Source organism: Ochlerotatus camptorhynchus, unplaced genomic scaffold (genome assembly GCF_037179485.1).
Source record: "Ochlerotatus camptorhynchus isolate MF236.1 unplaced genomic scaffold, CSIRO-AGI_Acam_v1.1 ptg000052l, whole genome shotgun sequence".
NCBI lineage: Eukaryota > Metazoa > Arthropoda > Insecta > Diptera > Culicidae > Ochlerotatus > Ochlerotatus camptorhynchus.
Genome location: NW_027040542.1, coordinates 1,446,250 through 1,465,010, shown reverse-complemented (window position 1 = coordinate 1,465,010; position 18,761 = coordinate 1,446,250). Strand labels below are relative to the sequence as shown.

The 18,761-nt window shown below is 39.5% G+C and overlaps 1 protein-coding gene across 2 annotated transcripts in view; it reads left to right on the top strand.

Annotated features, from left to right (window-relative positions):
* The window catches only part of LOC135717215 (alpha-protein kinase 1-like), a 241,784-nt gene that overhangs the window by 203,846 nt on the left and 19,177 nt on the right, over positions 1-18,761 (top strand). For both annotated transcript variants that reach the window (XM_065239191.1, XM_065239190.1), the window contains exon 5: positions 2,484-2,528. In XM_065239191.1, coding sequence (XP_065095263.1) covers positions 2,484-2,528 — 45 coding nt within the window. The remainder of the gene's footprint in view (positions 1-2,483; positions 2,529-18,761) is intronic.

Below are 18,761 nucleotides of genomic sequence, written 5' to 3'. Positions count from 1 at the left end.
TGAAGAAGAGTTCCCCGAACCGAAACACATATCTATGTACGTACGTAGGATAGGTGGATTCGAATATAAAAAGGATTCTGCGGCAATCGCGTTGTCGTTGTCGTCGTTGTCGGGGTGAGAATGACATCTGCCCCCGCTCGGTCCACAAAAGGTCACCACTACACACCGGACCGACCGACATTGGGCCCCTCCGATCCGAAAGTGAGATGAATGCCTCTGTAGCCCCGGACATTATTAAGAGGACATTATACCTATTATTTACAGCATCACCGCCGCCCGTGTGCTCGTGCTCCTATGTGGTGACAAACTGGACAGCTTCGGTAGCAAACGAACCAGGCCGTGCGGCTCAAATTTCGCATCCATATTTTACGAGTTAGGGGTAGACGGGGCAAGATGAGCACCAGAAAAGTTTGCATCATGTAACGTTCCAAAAATGATTTAGAAATAATCAATAACTATAGAAAATTTATGACAATTTGCCTACTGAGAAGAATCCCTCTTTGTAATAAGAATTTGCAATGAACAATTAGTTTGCCAGTATATTAAACTAAATAATAAAAAAATTAAACATTTCATATACAAACAACTTCTGCTATGGGTGCACATCTTGCCTCGTGAGGAAGCTCATCTTGCCCCGTATTCCCCTACTTATGGATCTGTTTCGGCTTCATGATTATTGTTCCCAGGAGGTTTTAAAATTTATATGTGCATCCCTTCGTAAATTACTCCCGAGTCGAGGTCCGGTCCGGGCATCAGGCTTTTCTTACGGTCCAATGATGGTGGACCAACAGGCAAGCATGTGTGACAAATGCAAAACCGATATAGGGGGAAACGAAAACAAGTCCAAATATTTTTATGCAAATCGATCACATTTCAGCGCATCCAGACGAGAGGGGGAATATAGCGTGACAAACTCGCAAGGGCGAAAGCCAGGCTGCAGTTGACCTTCCGGGTTGGTTTCGGTCCGAGTCGAGAACGTGTGGCCAAAGTCATTTGCATCGATCAGTCTCGATCGGTTTAATTAATTGCGCCGTTTTGGAATTGTGAACAATTTTATGCTAAATGGTCGGTAATAAATTAATGATAAAATTAAAACCCCCGGCAGAGGGGTAGAATCATTGATCTTGATAAAAGTAATTGACGGTAATAAGAGAGAGAGGAAAAAAAAGTAGCCGAAGATACAAAAAATAGCAGCTTGGCGGCAGGGGAGATCAAATATTTTTATGCAAAGTCATGAGTAAATTATAGTCAATTTTCCATTCTTTCCCGAAGTGAACGGACAAAATCTCGATTCCCTTCCCGAAATGAGTATGCACATTTTCTGTGTGACAACAAAATGAAATAGTTAGGTATTCTTTTTTATCACTGCACTTTGGGGTTGGCTATTTTTTATATTTTCCACAATACAGAACTCGGAAAAGGAGATAAGGAGAGTAGAAATGCAATTTGCTGCTCTCATCATTGTCACTCTAAATGGTGTGTAATTTATTTGCCTTTTTATGTGTTCTCTCTGTTCTGCACTAAAAAAAAACTGTGACAGCGGGGTTCCGATATTACCTTTACTAGCTTCATGCAAAAATCCGTTGAGCTTTTTTTGTGATTCATGTTTAAGGGATACCTAAATTGCGTTTGGCAAATTTTACTGAATGTCATGAAAATGGTTTCATACGAAAACTGGTCCGCGTATTTAAAATATTTGTACGACAGTATGTCATGATTTGAGAAAACAAAATATTCAAATAGGGTGACGGGTCCTATAATATAAATCATTTTTCGCAGAAATCATATAAAATCAATTATCATAACTGCCAAATGAAAATTTGGCATTCAACCACTGCATCATATATGTAGTTTAATATTCAACACCCGGCTGGAGGAATGCAAAATTCTCACATCTTCGGAACGTATCGAATGTCTTTGTCAACACACGCCGGGGGACCTCATTTTCCAAAAACGGAGCACACACACACAAAAAAAGACCATCCAACCAACACTGTACTAGGAAAAGACAAGGTGTTCTGGAATCGAACCTCGACATTAGTCGAATTTCCTTTTGTCTATGCAAATAAGCATATGATTTTATGCACGTTTTTTTTTTGTTCGGCCCCTTTTTACTTTTCTCAGCTCACGATAATAATGCATATACAGGTTTCCTAGCTTTCTGAACTGCGTGAAATGAGCATTTACCAAAAGCAGAGACTGCATTCTTTTCCCTCTGCCTTCCAAGTGTCCACAAAAGAAACGGAAACAAGGTGCGCAGATGCATCTCTATACCGTATGTTGGCCTCCTTCTTTCTCCTTCATCCATTTCGTTACCTATATATGCAAAGCTGATTTTCCAATATGTCAGCATAATTTGTCTTCCCATCGACTAACTGTGCTTCTGTCGTGCTGCTGCTGCTGATGATGCGTGTTCTCATTTCCTAGCCAGTTGTAACAATTCGCTAATTTCTTTCCCATATATTCTCTTTCTCTCATTGCAGACATTAGCCGGCTCTCGAAATCACCGTCTCCGCCTCCGTCGCATGGTAAGTAATCGATCGCGCGTGGAAATTATCGAAAATTATAGCTTTAATAGACATTCAAACCCCTTTTGCCCTGAACTGAATGCCACGTGCCGACAGTTGAGATCGATTTTCTCTTCTACCAATCATAATAATCAATTGGCTGTTTGTTCCGGCCTCCGTACTGAACAATTTGCGCAACGAACCCTTTTTTGCTTAAAAGATTTTCGGGAATCTTAACCCCTTAAAAAAAATGATGCGACCTTCTGATTGGGTTCTGCGAAGCTAAGGGATGGCGCAGGCGGTTAACGGAAGTCGACAAACGACACGCGACCGTCACGATTATCAGCTTTATTACTGAATCGTTATTGATTATTTTCGGATTAACATCTTTTTGAGGGAATGAAGACATGCTACTGTTTTTACATAATAATATGAATGTTATGCTACGTTCAGCAAATTTGAAATCAAATGTGAAAATTTCCGTATCAAAATACACTATCAACTCTGGACACTGTGCCGAAACACAGCATGGCACACTGTTCGGTACGGTAAGGCACACTTTGACAAGTAGGACTCAAACAATATAATATAAAACGGCATCACTGTTGTGTGTTGACGATTTATCAATCGTTGTCTACTCGGTTGAATACATTGTTTACTCAAAGAATAGAGAAAATTTGTTGTCATACATAAAACTGGTAAAACAACGATTCAATCAAGAATCTAAGAACAGTACCTCATAATTTCATCCAATACAGCTTTTATTCGGGCTTTTCTTTAATCGAGTTCATCCACACTATAGCAGGTCGAGATGATCTTGTCGATACGTCAAGTCAAGACGACTGAAACGAGTTACTACGGGTTACGGGTTACTTGACGATTGGTCAAATGGCTGGAATATCTGGTCGTCCAATATGGTACGGTTTGGAATGTGATCGGCAAAATCGTTGAGTCTTATAGTGCAGACTGGTTGAATCCCGTGATCATGAAAATCAAAAACAAGCCTGGGGATATTGAACGTCAGCTATGTTTACAGTACGTATTATTGTTGCGACGCAAATCGAAATTAAGCTGCCTGCAGAGCAAATTTTGAAGAAGTCTGTTATCGTCTTCGAGGAATTGAGAAGGAAATGATATGTACATCCGACAAGTTTTGACTATGATGGGGTTGGACAATTAGAAGCTGGTCAAACTGGGGCTTACAAACCGACACGTTTTCGATTGAGGATGGAGTCATTGTCAAAAATGCCAGCCAGTATATAAATAAGTCAGATGTAAATTTAGAAGGCCATGCAAACAATGTCATCATTATCAAGCAAATGAATCCCAACTATATGTCGGTGATGATCTTCGATGAACCCTTCCATTCATGTTCACATGCTTTCACCAAAGGTCACGCACTGGAGGCTTTATTTCAGAATACGCTTCTTATTTTTGGTCTACATATGTTGGACTGTCTGGACTGGACATCCGATCTCGCAGCGTTCCACAAAAGATCAGAGCAGTATAAACAATAAAGAAAACAGCTTATTATAGAGGGCAGCCACCGGCCAGATTCGAATACCGGTCGCTGTGTGCTTCCTCGAATATTCTTGCTAGTCATTGGTCTCAATTCGATGGGATATTCACAGGACTTCCAGAAGTCCCAGTACTGCTGCATATTCCATCAGATCTGAATCTGTGTACGATTCCCTTATCACAATAGTATCGGATTTATGGGAACCGATCATAGCAGCTCCGATTGTTATCCAGATGCACCTCAGTCATCATCTTTCTGTTGAACCATCTCATATTAAGGGACTCCAGTGCTATGGGTAGACTACCGCTCGGTCAACTGTAAGGCCTTGCTCATTATTGGAAATTTTATTCGAGGCTTTAATAAAAACTGGCTCGAGGAGGTTGCTCCTAGTGTGCAATTGAACTCTACTGTCCCTTTCGAGTTCTAGGTTACTTTAGTCGGTAAGAATTTTACATGCAGCAATTTCATCCATTATCGATCGTGTTACACCTTCGTTTCTGTACATCTGCAGGGAATCAGCATTTCAAAGAGACATCGAATTGGAATCTGGTGCTTGAACACCGTACAGTTTTGATGACTTCCACTTCCTCTTCCAGCTCCCGATCCACTAACGCACTAATGAGATATAAATTGAGAATGTAAACATGGGCAGATTACATCGTAGTCGTTAGAGTGTTTTAAGACTGAGAAAGCCGTTAAACAAAGCAAAACACAATCACCGTAGTAATAGCTTTTCCGGTTTCCAAACTCATGGAATATTGACACCTTGATAGGCTTGACACTTCGATTGACCACTTGATAGGCACGTTCGGCATAGCGCTTGGCACAGGTCAATCAGTCAGCACGGATTAAGGTGTGCAGAGTTGAATACCCCTTGCTACACACTTAGTTTTCTTTTCGCCAGCTCGGAATATTTTTCCTAGATTTGCACAACTGATTTCTTCTTCTTCTTCTTCTTCGCATTTCAAACTCAATGCTTATCGCATTTTAGCATACTGCGTGCTCTCAACCTAGTGTTCTAGATGCACTTCCACAGTTATTATTTGAGAGCTTTCGATGCCTGTACCATTTTTGCATTGGTATAATTGTGTGGCAATACAATCATTCTCTATGTCCAGGGAAGTCGACCAATTTTTCAGTCCGAAAAATTCCTAGACCGGACCAGGAATCGAACCCAGCCACCTTCAGCATAGTCTTGCTTTGTAGCCGCGCCTTTAACGACTGAGCTGAGGGAGGCCCTGATTGCTCAGCATTAAATTTTACTGAGATCTCAGCAAACATGACGTTTGTTTGCTGAGATTCTGCAAAAAAAATCCAAGTCTCAGCAACCCAGGTAACAATTTAATGCTTAACAAGTGTTGTTTTAACGATTTTAATTCAGCCTTTGTTCGAATAATTTGTGTACACCTTTGCTCAGCTTTTAATACTCTGGTGATTTTAATCAGCCGAAAGCTTACCAGTTATATACATTACAAGCTTTTTAAGGCAGTCTTTTCCAACCTTTGTTCAGCCTTCTATTTTTATTGAACAAAAATAATTGAAGGCTGCTTCATATCTTATAGACTGCTTTTCCATGTTATGTTGCTGACTGATTGGATTTACATATTTATATTGTTATTAAATGTCTAAAAATTACCTTTGCATTTCGGGAATAGAACTGGCAGTCGCTGATTCACAGCCATCAACTATTCCTACTAGACCACTTAAGCATATGTGTGGCAAAAGGTATGATTTTCAAAGGAAATGCTTGAGAATATTCTAATAAAATCTTGTGAAGAGTTTTGAGTAACTGTTCAAGGTAGTTAAAACACCAATTTTAAAGAATTCAATCGCAGCTCAAATTCAACCCAGAATTTTTTTTTGTTCTTTATTTGAGAGATTTTTAGCCATAGGCTAGTTCATCTCTCCAGAAAAAAATGCTACTGTCTTAGTAATGACCCATTTAACCTATCGATACCTTCCGATTTCGATTGTAACTATGCTTATTTTAATGCATATCGCACAACCGGGAAAAAATCCAAAATTTCGGGAAAATACGGCAAATTGCAAATCACTATGCAAAAAGGCGTTTGTCCCACATGTTTGCCATTATGGTTACTCAGACTTGAATATTTTGTTAAGAATTCTCTGAATTTTCTAAGAGCTTCCAGACGAAACAATTTTTCAAGAGTTTGAACTTCTAAATAAATTGTCCATAAATTTTTTGCTTGGAAGTGTGAAATATTCAAAAGTGCTTTCGAGATTTACTATTATAGTTAGTTTCGGCGTTGGCCTCCGGTCCATGAGTTAATGAGTAGATAGGTAGGATCGAGGAGTGAGAGCTGCTTCCCTGGCGACGCACAGTGGGACGAAATCATAAATAGTGGGACATGACTATTTGCGATGAAACTATTGAGTGAAGCATTTTGATGTCTTCTAGAATATTTCTTAATTTTTTGTGTACTTTATTTGAGTAGTAAAAATGTTCGATTTTCGATCTTAATCTACAATGCTTCCATAGATGTACATCAATTTTAAAAAGACATACACAAAGTTATTTTTTTTATCTTAGTGGGGTATACAAACATATTCACTACTCAAACATATTCACTACTCAAATAAGGTACTCAAAAAATGAAGAAACAGTTAAGTTAAGTTTTCTTTATTAGGGAGGCTTTCTGCCTGAGGCTGGTTCGCCTCCGCTTGAAGAGATATTCTACATGACATCAAAATGCTACACTCAATAGTTTCGTCACAAATAGCCCTGTCTAACTATTTTTGATTACGTCCCACTGTGCGTCGGTAGCATTGGTACTCAGTACGGAAAACAAGATCGATGGAAAACAAATCAAGGAAAAACAAGTTTTCTTAGTCTGATAGCTAACTGTGCCTTGAGTTTCAAAATTATCTTGGAAACCTCCTCTGTATTCTACTGAAAACTCACTTGGAATTCTTCTAAAAATTCTCCAAAAAAATTGATATGCCCTTGGACAAGGATAACCTGGAAATAACCTGGAATTTAACTGGAGAACCGGGGATAATCAATAAACCTTAATATATGGTCGCTTGAATTATACATTTAGTATTCCTAATCTGTACATTCATACAAGTTTATTCTAACTGATGTTGCGTTTTTCTTCTGGAATTGCCATGATCTCTGAGCTTTTCAGATTTTCACTTTATCAACTTGTTTCCAAATGGTTTTTTTTTATTATTATTACTTTATTAAAGAGATTAATAAAGTTATAATAAAAAAACCTTCCAAAATTACCTTGGAACTCTACTCAGAGCAATCATGGGATTTTCCTAAAACTCACGAGAAAATAGCCTTGAAACTATTCTCGTACCTTGGAGTTTTCTTCGGAGTCCCCTAGAAATTTCCATAAAAATTTCCTCCGAATCCTATAATATTATCCTGATAATTCAATTCCTTTGAAATCCTAGTATTTGTAGACTAGGTTAGACTAGACTTGAACACTCTCCTTAGGAATCCTCCTGAGTATATTTCGTTTGAAAATATCCTCAGAACACCCTTTCAAATCTGTAATTATCTATGAATTCTCGCCAACATTCTTTTGGAATTATTCTTAAAATTCACTTGTTATTGTCCCATAAAATTTTACTCAGAGTCACATGGAAGTTTGCCTTGATGATCTTTTCATAAATTCCATAGAGGTATTCTAAGAATTACGTAGCAATTCATTTCATGACTGTTTCTTCTCCCCAGAAATTCATTGGAACTTTTCTCAGAATTCCGTAAGACATTACTACCCATAAATACATAACTGTCCCATTTGAATATGAAATCAAGTATCGATATCAAGCATAACAGTCGCCTTATGGGCAGATTATCTTTGAATTATCTTGGAATCCTGATCAGAACTCCCTTAGGATACTTTAACATATCATGTTTGAATTACTCCATGCGTGAAGTTAACGATTTACGTAGTTGGAGATGCTTAACGTCACATATCAGACTTAAAGTGGTCATTTTCTACGATAGATGAGGAGTTGATAGTTCCATTAGAGTACAGCAGTCAGTGCTGCGTGCTGTCAGCAAAGTCAATGACGTAAGATATTGATCAAGCGCTGAATTTTACTTCCGACACTGATATTTGCAGTAAGCATGATATCAGGCGGTACGGCTTTGATATTACTATGCATATGAATATCACTACGAAAAAGTTGAACATCTTACTTTCAACTCAATAAATCAACTTTTTTTGTAAAACCGTTGCATTGTTCTAATATTACTGATGAGTTTTCTACAGATTGGAACTCGATTAGCTGGCGTATGTAAGAAACATTTGCGGAAGAACTTTTAATATCAGTGGTCCTTTTACGATGTCAATGTCATTTTCGCACTGACATTGAGGCGAATGATATTAATATTCTAACTGTGTGAACTGATACTGCCATCAGGTAGCGACTGAAATTCAGCATTTTATAGGCATATTTTGCAGCACTAACGGTAGTGTGAAAATTGTATATAGAGAGTAGAAATCGAGCAAAGGTCAATTTTGAGGATGGCACGAATCGAGTTGATCATCTCCTTTACCAAACTCCCCTGTTGGGAAGGGATGGTAAAGGGTATCTTCCCCCACCATCACCGGCAAAAGAGATGATCGCCGATTTGCTCACGTACCTTCCATGGGCGGAAACAGTTCTATCGATTGTTTCACACTGAAGTCGTCATCTGACGTAAGCATCTAGATTTGGAAATTTCACCTATAGTTGCCTCTACTGCTGTATGTGCTCCTGTCATCGACAGCTTAACGATCTCGAGGATACACGGGTAGGGAACTATCAACTATATACTTTCATCTCCTCATCTATCGTATATAATTACTGATATCTGACATTAAACATCTCCAACTATCCCTTGGGATGTTTACACAAAATGTGAAGCTATTCTTTTCAGCATTGTCAAGAAAAAAAAAAACACTTTAATTCGTTTCAAATTATCCTTAAAAAACGATGAATTCTTCAAAAATGATTTTTTTAGCTGGGATCTTGCAAATGTGCCAAAATTCCCACATTTTGAGCATTGTCCCCAATCCAGTGTTTGAAACAAATTCCAATTATTTTCCTTCTTAATCAAATATTTTGAACCAAAACAATTTTAGTTTTCAAATTTCATTTTGTCACCCCTTTAAAAATTTCAAAATATTGATGGAACAAAACAAAAATCAGGCCTATCCCGAATCGCCATTCGTTCTGCGCTTTATCCTAAAACTACAGACATAATTGTTTTTTATTTATAATTTTTAAGGTTATTATTAAATGCGTTGTTTATAAAAAAAATTCATCTTTTGTTATTTATGTTATTTAAGTTATTTATGTTATTTATGTTATTTATGTTGCTCGATTGGGAGATATGCACAATAGCTAGTATTCAAACCTCACTGTGAACTACTTGGCTTTGAAGAACTATACAAGAAGGGATCAAATATGTACGCGTATTTGTCAACATATATGCAATTTCAACGGAAAATGAAAGAATTTATTCAAACCATTCCAAAAACCATTCATTATGATAATTCCATTACGAGCTTGGATGTATTCATAGGAATCTGCTAATTTCCTAACATATCTTAAGCCACCGACATATTTTATCACTAAGTCCAATGAATCCAATAACCATCGATTTACGATTTTAACCCCTTAAATTATTAACATCCAAAGTCAAACAACCGCGTTCCTTTTTAATAGCATAACAACACTAATCAAACCCATTCATTTATAGACTCTGAACAACACGAGCCAAAACTTGCACCGTCTTCAATGTTTACTTTAAGATCCATCAATCCACTCGGCAACGGAACCCTTTTAATTCCCAGACACCAGTTTTTCCTCCACTTTGATTGTTTAACCACCACTTCCTTAAAGGATTCATCGGGTCCCTCGAGAATCAGACCTTGACTTTTCTCTTCTGTTCTGTTTCTCTTCGCTTCTCGACATAAACATCCCGAATCGCATCGGCGATGGTGATACATATGGCAAAGAGCAAATGATCCGTGTAAATTCGCGGCTTGTTGAACGACTTTAGAGGAAGGAGATCGCACACAATTTATGGGTGCTTCTCCTCGATGCAGAGAGTTCCGTTCACCCTGCGTTACTTTTTTTTCGATAGTTTTATATGAGTAGATTCTATTGTGGGGAAACCGAATGGGTGAACAGAAGGACGACTAAACAAAGTCTTCTCACCTCGGAGCCGACTTGTGCCGTAAATTCAGAATCGAGGAAATCGAGAAACCGAGAACGAGTAATCCTTTCGCTTTAAATGGAAGTCACACATCATCGATCGTCGGGGTCTCGAGGGTCCCAGAGAGGTCGCCACGTGTCGAACAATTCGAAGATGAAGATTTGTTCCACCTGTCCGACTATGGGCCGTTAATCTTGAACGTGTGTCGTGTTCGTTTCAGGTAACAGCTGCCCGGGGAAGGGCTGAGGAAATTTGCATTTTTGATTGAGTCTAGCATCTCTGGATTCGACAATTCACAGGACACACACACAGTTCTATGCATTGAATTGAAGAGGCTATTTCCATGTTCATTTCTGATTCTGTGAACGATCACCCGAAACGAGCTGGCGAACCCATATGGTGGTCAATTTTAAATAGAAATTAATGGGATTTCTCGATTTTCAACCCCCTTCAAAGCTCGCTTCTCGCTTCACTTGAATCGCCATTTGATATTCTAAAAACAGAGAAAACCCTTGTTCGAATTCTTCCATTGCTACTCGCACAGGAGAATCGGAATGGTCCTGGATCTTGTTTCTTATTTCTCGTACGATGAGGGTGGACCAGTTTCTGTGTGTGAGCGCGCATCTGGTCTGCTCTGGCCGTCGTCGATTGCTGGCTATCCACTCCGCTATCCTTGATTCTGTTTGCATATCGTTTTCGGTCGACGTGAAAATCCTTTTTACGAGCGCACCCCTCCCGTACGGTTTGAATTTAAATCTACTTCTTGCACGAGCTCAAGCAGACATCTTCTGACTGCTGCTGGTTGGTCATTCAGCCAGTTTTGTACGCCAATATTCACATAATACAATTTTATGCTCGACTGAACTTTTGGTCAAGAGTCTATCTCTCATTCTAAGTCACTTTTGTCGGCTGTACAGTGGTTGGTATTCGAGTGAACGCACCGAGAACGATTTTTCGTTCATTTGATCATTTTGCAAATAAAGTCTAAATTTCATGAAAATTAGCAATAGAGTATCCGTGCTAGCGAAAGATTTCCACACTCAGCCAGTTTCATGTCGAAAAACTCAAGGATGAATTTTTAAAACTGACGTATTTGCTTTTATAATCGTTAATTTGTCGAAACTCACCATCGTGTGGGTAAAGTTCCCCCTACACTGAAAATGTATTTTCGTTATTTCTCTGAAAACCGTTTCGTAAAAATGAATATCGTACATACAACACATCTTTCATAAATGGTACGAAACATTCGTTTTTCCTGTCATCTGGCGCAATATCAATATAACGCCTTATTCGTATAATATACAAATACATCTTCGTACAATCAAACCAACAACTGCGCTTATTGTCTCCTAAAGTGCTGATTGTGTGTTGGAGATGGGATATTTTTTTTTAGAAAATATTGTCGGTTTGACCAATACATGCAAGCTACCACAATAAATCATCGCGGTGTTATGTTAGAGAAAAAAATACATGCAAGCAGCAGAAAAAGCAAGAGAAATCGAAGTACCGCTCCATGAGTGCTTCTTATTTGCCTTTAGCTTTACCTCTTCTCATAGCACAGATAGAGCGATGGAAAAAGCACAGATCTAACGATCGGCAAGGTTCATGAGTCGAGTTCTGTCTGAAGCCTAATTTTATTTTTTTGTTATTTATTCCTTCCAATGATGAAGTTATTTTTAACCATCCTCACTAACCCACTCCACATTTTTCAATTTCCACAACCAACACTTGTGGACCGCTGGTTGGGTGTAGCAATAGCGAGTGTGGCAGTTCTAACGAAACTAGCTTCGTTGCAGAAAACAACGAATAAATTCGTAGAACAAACGAGCGATTTCGTTGTATAAACGAAATTTTATTTTCAGTGTACATGATGATGGTGTTAGTATATGTGGGCGAACTAAAAGTTTCGACAAATTGACGTTTGAATCTTTGTTTACAAAAGCAGATGCGTCCTAGGAATATTCATCCTTGATCTTTTGTCCATTGCACAGTGAGGAAAATGACATAGAACGATCAAAATCCATTATCCCTTAATAGTGTTGTGGAGACCATAATAAAAAAATGATATCCTGGGCTAAGTGTTGAAGGATTCAATATCTAGGCTCTAAGAGTGAAGTCATTTCCCTGGTGTTGGTGATTTGCATTCGATTTCGGCACAGAGACCGTCGGAAAATAAACATGAATATAAAAAAAAACATATCTTAACCTACTTTGCTTGATTTTCTATTCATACGGGACAGTTATACTTTTATGAATGGCATAGTTGTGAAATATTCGTATGGAATAATATCTGAGCAAGTTGAAAATGATTGGTTCCATCTGTACAAACTTTTTTTTTATTCTTTATTTACGTGATTTACAAAATTTTTATTTTGGCTAACTTTACCCCGATTCCCTAATTTTATGCATTTGTTCAAATAGAAAAACTGAAGTTTATGATGAGGAAACATACCCAAATACAATTAATTAATTAATTTATCTTTATTAGGGAGGCTTTCAGCCTTGGGCTGGTTCGCCTCCAACTACCCAAATACAATCATATCTAAAAGATACCTGTAGTAGGATAATTGGAGTTGCAGTCCAATTTCTCGGCTTCGAACAAATTAAGCTAATTTTTTGGACATGGTTAAAATCAATCATACAAAAGTTGCCTACAAGAAAATGGTTGGTTGGATGGCAGCCGAGCAATAGGGGTGGGTGAACTGCGAAACCCACCGCGCTCCTCAGGGGATTCAAGTATGCCGAACGTTTATTTAAATTGGTGCCTGTAATATTAAACCCACATGCACTGCAAATCGTTTATACAGTCAACTCTCTCTCTCTCACGGTGTCTCTGGTAGAACAAAATTATTTAAAAAATCAGAATCGCAGCATCACCCACCAAACGAGGGGCTCTTCTTTCATTTGAGGCTAGTTTGAAAATGTTCTTTTTTTCCTTTATTTAACGTCGGTCTCTGTTCCGCAATCTAGTGCCAATCACCGTCGGACATCGATTGCCATCCATTGACGGCAATCGAATGTGCAGGAAGGCAGCTTCCACACCTGCGTAGGATATCGCACACATGGGCCGGAACCAACGGCTTTACTTCCCTTCCGAAGGAAGACGTGACCAGAGATTTTTATGCCTCAGAAAAATCCCACCGACCTCTTCTGGGATTGAACCCAGACCCATCGGGGTGTTAGAAAGCAGTCACGCTTACCACTACACCACCGGCGCCGGCTTGAAAATGTTCTATCGAGAGTCATTTTTCCATACATTGTTTAGGCTTGAATTTGTTTTGCAATTCTGCATCATAATACCTATTTTTCAACATGCGTTATGTTGCGTTGCATTGTGTTTGTAAAAGTGTAATTCATAGATTCCATACTGGCAATTATCATGTATCTACTTTAACGTTCTTAATCTCAATGCTTAGGGAAAACTATTTGGGAGTGAATAGTTCTCCAATCAAAGTTCAGAATAGGAAAAGCATGACAATTACCATTGCCGGCCACGACCGTCTTCTCCGTTACGAGGAAACTAAGGATATTGTTGATGTAACATCTACTTAACGGGAGGCCAGCGACTCACCTACGCCCACATAGATGCTATGGAGTTGGATAGTTGGGTAGGAGATGGGTCAGGATTCGCTTAAGCAGGCGATGCGGCCATAGTAATTGTTTTGTTTTGGAGAAGCTTCGCACGATCTTCTACTCAGTAACGGTAGTACTGTTTTAAATAAAATTAAACAAACAAAAAGGAAAGGTCGCACCCGAATGATACAATTTACTCCAGCCATGTGTGAAGTGATAAAACACTTGAACGGATATGCACTGTAGGGGGCCACTTGTCCAGTTCTAAGGACTACTCCAACGACGGTCAATATGTACGATACGATTTATGTCCTTCTGCCTGGGGGCAAGACAGCTATACTCAGAGTTAATCTATTTGCAGCGGGTAAATTTGAGTTACTCATATTTACTCAAAAATGATCAAAGTAGTCTCAAATTTCTGATCAAAGAAAATATCGTCTGACAGCATATTTCGTTTGAAGCATCTGTTCGCCCATTTGACAGATCGAATCGTTCGTTTAACAAATCGAATTGTGGATAAACGAAATGCTCCTGTGGTGGTTTGACTGCACGACGGTTTTACGGGGCTTGTCGTTCGTGTGTGGCTTGGATGCCTTTCAGTGAAGTTTGACTCATTAACATGGATGGGTGGATGTATTTAATGGTGAAAAATATCGAAGGATATTTCAAAAAGAAGAAGTAAACAAATTATTTACCCTTTGTGGAACCTTAACATTAATAATCATGCCATGGCCAACAACCAAAAACAGTGCCGTACCGTTTTTGGAAACTCGGCTTCATATTTTTATTTCCTCAATGTTGTGCCCAGAACACAACATTTCATGAAATATCAAGCGTCTAATCCCTAAAAAAGAATTATCGAGTAATGTTATAAATCGAATAAAGCTTTCGATGTATTTATAGATAGCATAACATGCAAAAATCATACGTTACCAATAATGGTAAGGCACTGTATTCTTATCTTTTTGAAAATAGTGCAGACTGTATGTACTCTATTATTTTTATATATTTGTGTAAATTACGTTTTCATTGAGTTCATACAAGTTTAAAAAATATATAAACGTGAACTATATTGCTCTAAGAATTGAATTTATTGAATTAATTTAGACTAATCCGAACCTATCGAACCACCCCAAGTCGAAGTCCCTGCACAGAAATTCCTAGAAAGCACGTCAACTAACTTTGCTTGACAGCATCGGTTTCAACGTAATTTTCAATATAACAATGATCGAAAGCTGTCTTGCCCCAAGCCTTCTGCAGTTAAGCAAAAACATTTTCAAAAAGCTCCACTATTTAAAATAAGCACAGTGACAGCAAAGAGCGGAAACAAATGCGATCGGGAAAACAAACACGTCCACCCGCGAGCATAGCACACTTCGATTTCAATACCTATTTTTATCATCATGCAGTAGAGTAACATAATGGCGTAGTTTTCCTAACTAAAATAAGCGTGTACAAAAGTTACTTTTCCGTACTCAAAAGTACAACTTTCGTAGTTTAACCAAACGAAAAATAAAACAAGAATGCATTAAAACGAATGCCCACCACTGTACCCTTCAGCAGAGCATATGGGAATGGAAGGTTGAAATCAACTCCGGGATCCGAACGGACACTCACAATCGGACTCCAAGCGGGTGTATATTATTCAAAATTTATGCAAAAGACTTGGTGTTTGGTGTGCAAAATCACTGTCCGCCGTACCAGCGATGAATATCAATCAGCTTCGGACGGGACCCCGGACAGACTGCTGAGCAAGCCGAACTGGCGAGGAAAATCAATGTGGCAATAAAAATTCATAACGAGAACATCAAATATTCATCGTCACTCCACCGCAATCATTTTTGCATATGTGACCCCCCTTCATACCCAGTCGGGTTCCTACGTCACTGATAACTAAGCTACCCGCTTTTTCTTCCTCAATATTTAAAGTCCATTTGGCCTGCTTGGTCCGCACAAGTTGATAAGCCAAGAATATGAAATCGAGCGGAAGATTGAATAATATACACACAGTAGCAACCGAGACGACCAAGGTGGTCAATATGGTTGCTTGGATGATAAAACGGTAGCTGTCAACCACTCGCTGGCAGGAGAAAAAAGGTCGCATACAAAAGAGAAAATCGGTAAAAACGAAATCATCCACTCGGAAAAGGGGAAAGATGGCCGTTGGATTTGTGTGTTTGATTTGAAATTAGCTATATTTTGAATTGGAAATTTATATTTAAAAAAAAAAAGACGAAGCAAAACGAACGACTGCAGCAAAAGATGATGTATGGTGATAGAGATAAAGGCACGACCAACATGCAACAAATATGGTAACCCTTCGTTTTATTTTTTGTCCCGTTCCGTTGTTGCCTGGTTCATGCATATTGAACCGTTACAACATATTGCCACATGATATGTGCGTGCGTGTGGATTGGCTACAGACCAAATCATTCCACAACGAAAGAAGGGAAAAATCAATCATCTCTCTATAACAAATTTCGTGTAATTTGCTATTCGCACAAACGTACACGGTCAAAAAGGCCATCTGCATCGCGCTGCTACCCCTTCTTCTCTCCCTGGTTCATTCATTGCTGGAGTGATTTTCGTGTCGGATAAATGGGACCAAAATGGCTAAAATTGCTACTATCACTGATCAATAAACGTCATAAATTTCAATTTTAAACCATGCAACAACCATGTATAACCCCTCTGCCGATGCTGTAATTAATTCGCCTTGCGCAACACACCCCTGCAACAAGGACAATTAGACAATAGAGAGAGAGAGGACGCTGGAGAAAGAAAGTGCCTCGAGCATAGCCTACTGATGCGATGCCACCACGATACGGGCACATATCAATCATCGCGCATTTATGCGCCTACTGCCATCCTTTCGCCTACTTGGTGATACAAATTGATACAAAACCTCGACGGCCGGCACGGATGCGATGGGGTTAATCCGACCGAGCGCGATCAATTACGAAACCATCACACACTCGAGGCGATAATCGCTTTCCACGAGCGCGTGAACCCATAATTCATCAACGCTTTCTGATGTCAACCCTTTCGGAAAAGTGACTTTTAATTTCAAACCAGCACAGAGCAGCCACGTTTTAAACATTTACACAAACTTTTTATTATATTTTCAATTAGCGGCGCCCATTCAGTGGCTCCGTTGGTTCGTTGGTTGGTTGGTGCTAACTGGGTCTCTCCAGTTTGGACTTGTGATAATTGACAAAACAATGGCGTTGATTTGGCTCCTACGATAGGGGTTTCTCATCGAGAAGTAGACGTGGCGTTTGTGCCATATGGCTCCTTAGACCATCGTCTGATTGGAAATTTATGCTTGTCTCCTGTGCGGATATTTACGACCTACCAACTTGCCATAAATCAATGATTTTGTAAACAAAAGTCAACAAACAGAGGTTGCATTTCTCGATTACTCCTAGCTGGGAACTGCATGCCATTTGCGTGACCCCACTAATTGAAACGTTCAACACTCCTTTTAATCCACTTTAAATATGCACCTGCCGTACGCACTGCATCTATCCGTAACCGTAAACTGTGTCAATTTATTGCGATTCCAAAGATAAACAACATTATCATCGAGATAATGTAATCGACGTTTATGGGTTAATTTACTGCACGTCACACCTCTCTTAAATAAAAAAAAAATACACAAACGACGACATCATCAAAACACAACACAAAACAGAGAGTATGTTCTACCTGTCTCGTCGTATTACCCTATGCCAAAAACCGACCCGATTTGATTAAATATGCATTTATTCCCTTTTTCCACGCGGTGAAAGGGGTTCGTTTTCTGTGCTCTTCATTTTATACGGCCATTTGAATAAAAAACGCAAAAACCTAACAGCACCCTTTTTTCCCATTCCCATCATGTTACGAGCGCGTTTAAATATTTAAATCAACCCCTAACAGTAGCCCTAGCAGCCCTAGCAGCCCCTTTCCATCTGTGGCCTACTCAGACTTGCTTTTTTATGCGAGGCCGAAAGAGATGTAAAGCAGGGCCTGCTCGATTGGAGTGTAGTTTGAGGTGAGGATGAGATGGCGGCTCATTATTATTAGCGTAATTCGTCCCAAGCTACCGGCTATGCTACACCAACAACGTTTTTTTTATTTGGGCCTACTGATTGGGAAGGAGCGGGTTGCTTTTATATGTTTTTTTTTTCGTTAAACCTTTGGCGGTGCCAAATACGGGACCATCCCATCGCCGCTACTCGTGGAAAAGGCAAAGAACGAGAAACAGTCGGAAACTGCATAAATTAAGGGAGTTTTGTTTTACGACGACGCCTGCTTGCCCGAGAGAGGTTCGTCGCCGAGCAATTTGAATTTGATTTGGTTGCCGCGACGAGCCCGCGATTGTTTTCTTCCCATTCTTCCATTCTCAGATGTGTCATTCTGGGATCGCATCGCAGCAGGCCAACCAACAGCGATGAACCAATCACGAGCGACGAAAACGGTGCGGTAATGCGCTACAGCTTTAGAAGCAACAGCAGCGTGGAAGCGAGATTTATGTTTCCCATGTTATAAATTTTAAACGTGGCGTGGCTTCGCTGAAATGATACTTCGTCGCGTCTCCCTGCCGGCGGAAAGAGAAGATGCTGCGCTACCATTTTGATTCAGTGGCGCCCTCGCAGCACTCAAAACAGAACGCCGTTTGGCCCACAGGGCTGGGGCAGTTTGTAATTTAATAGTAATAAAACTGTTTAATTGAAATGAAAATCACGATTCGAGAATAAAACTGCGAAATCGTGGAAGTCTGCGGCAGTGCTGGGTAAAGTTTGCCATTGACCGTCAAGTAGTGGTTCTGCGGCCTCTGGGAAGAATGGTAATCAAGGCCCGGTTTATGGCGGTGTATTATCCGGGAATTTGCCTCCTGTGTGTCGGGATTGAGTCTAGACTAACCTAACAGCAGGAAGAACGTCAGTAGGCGGTCTGAAAAGCGTAACCAATGGCAACCAAATGATGGGAGCGA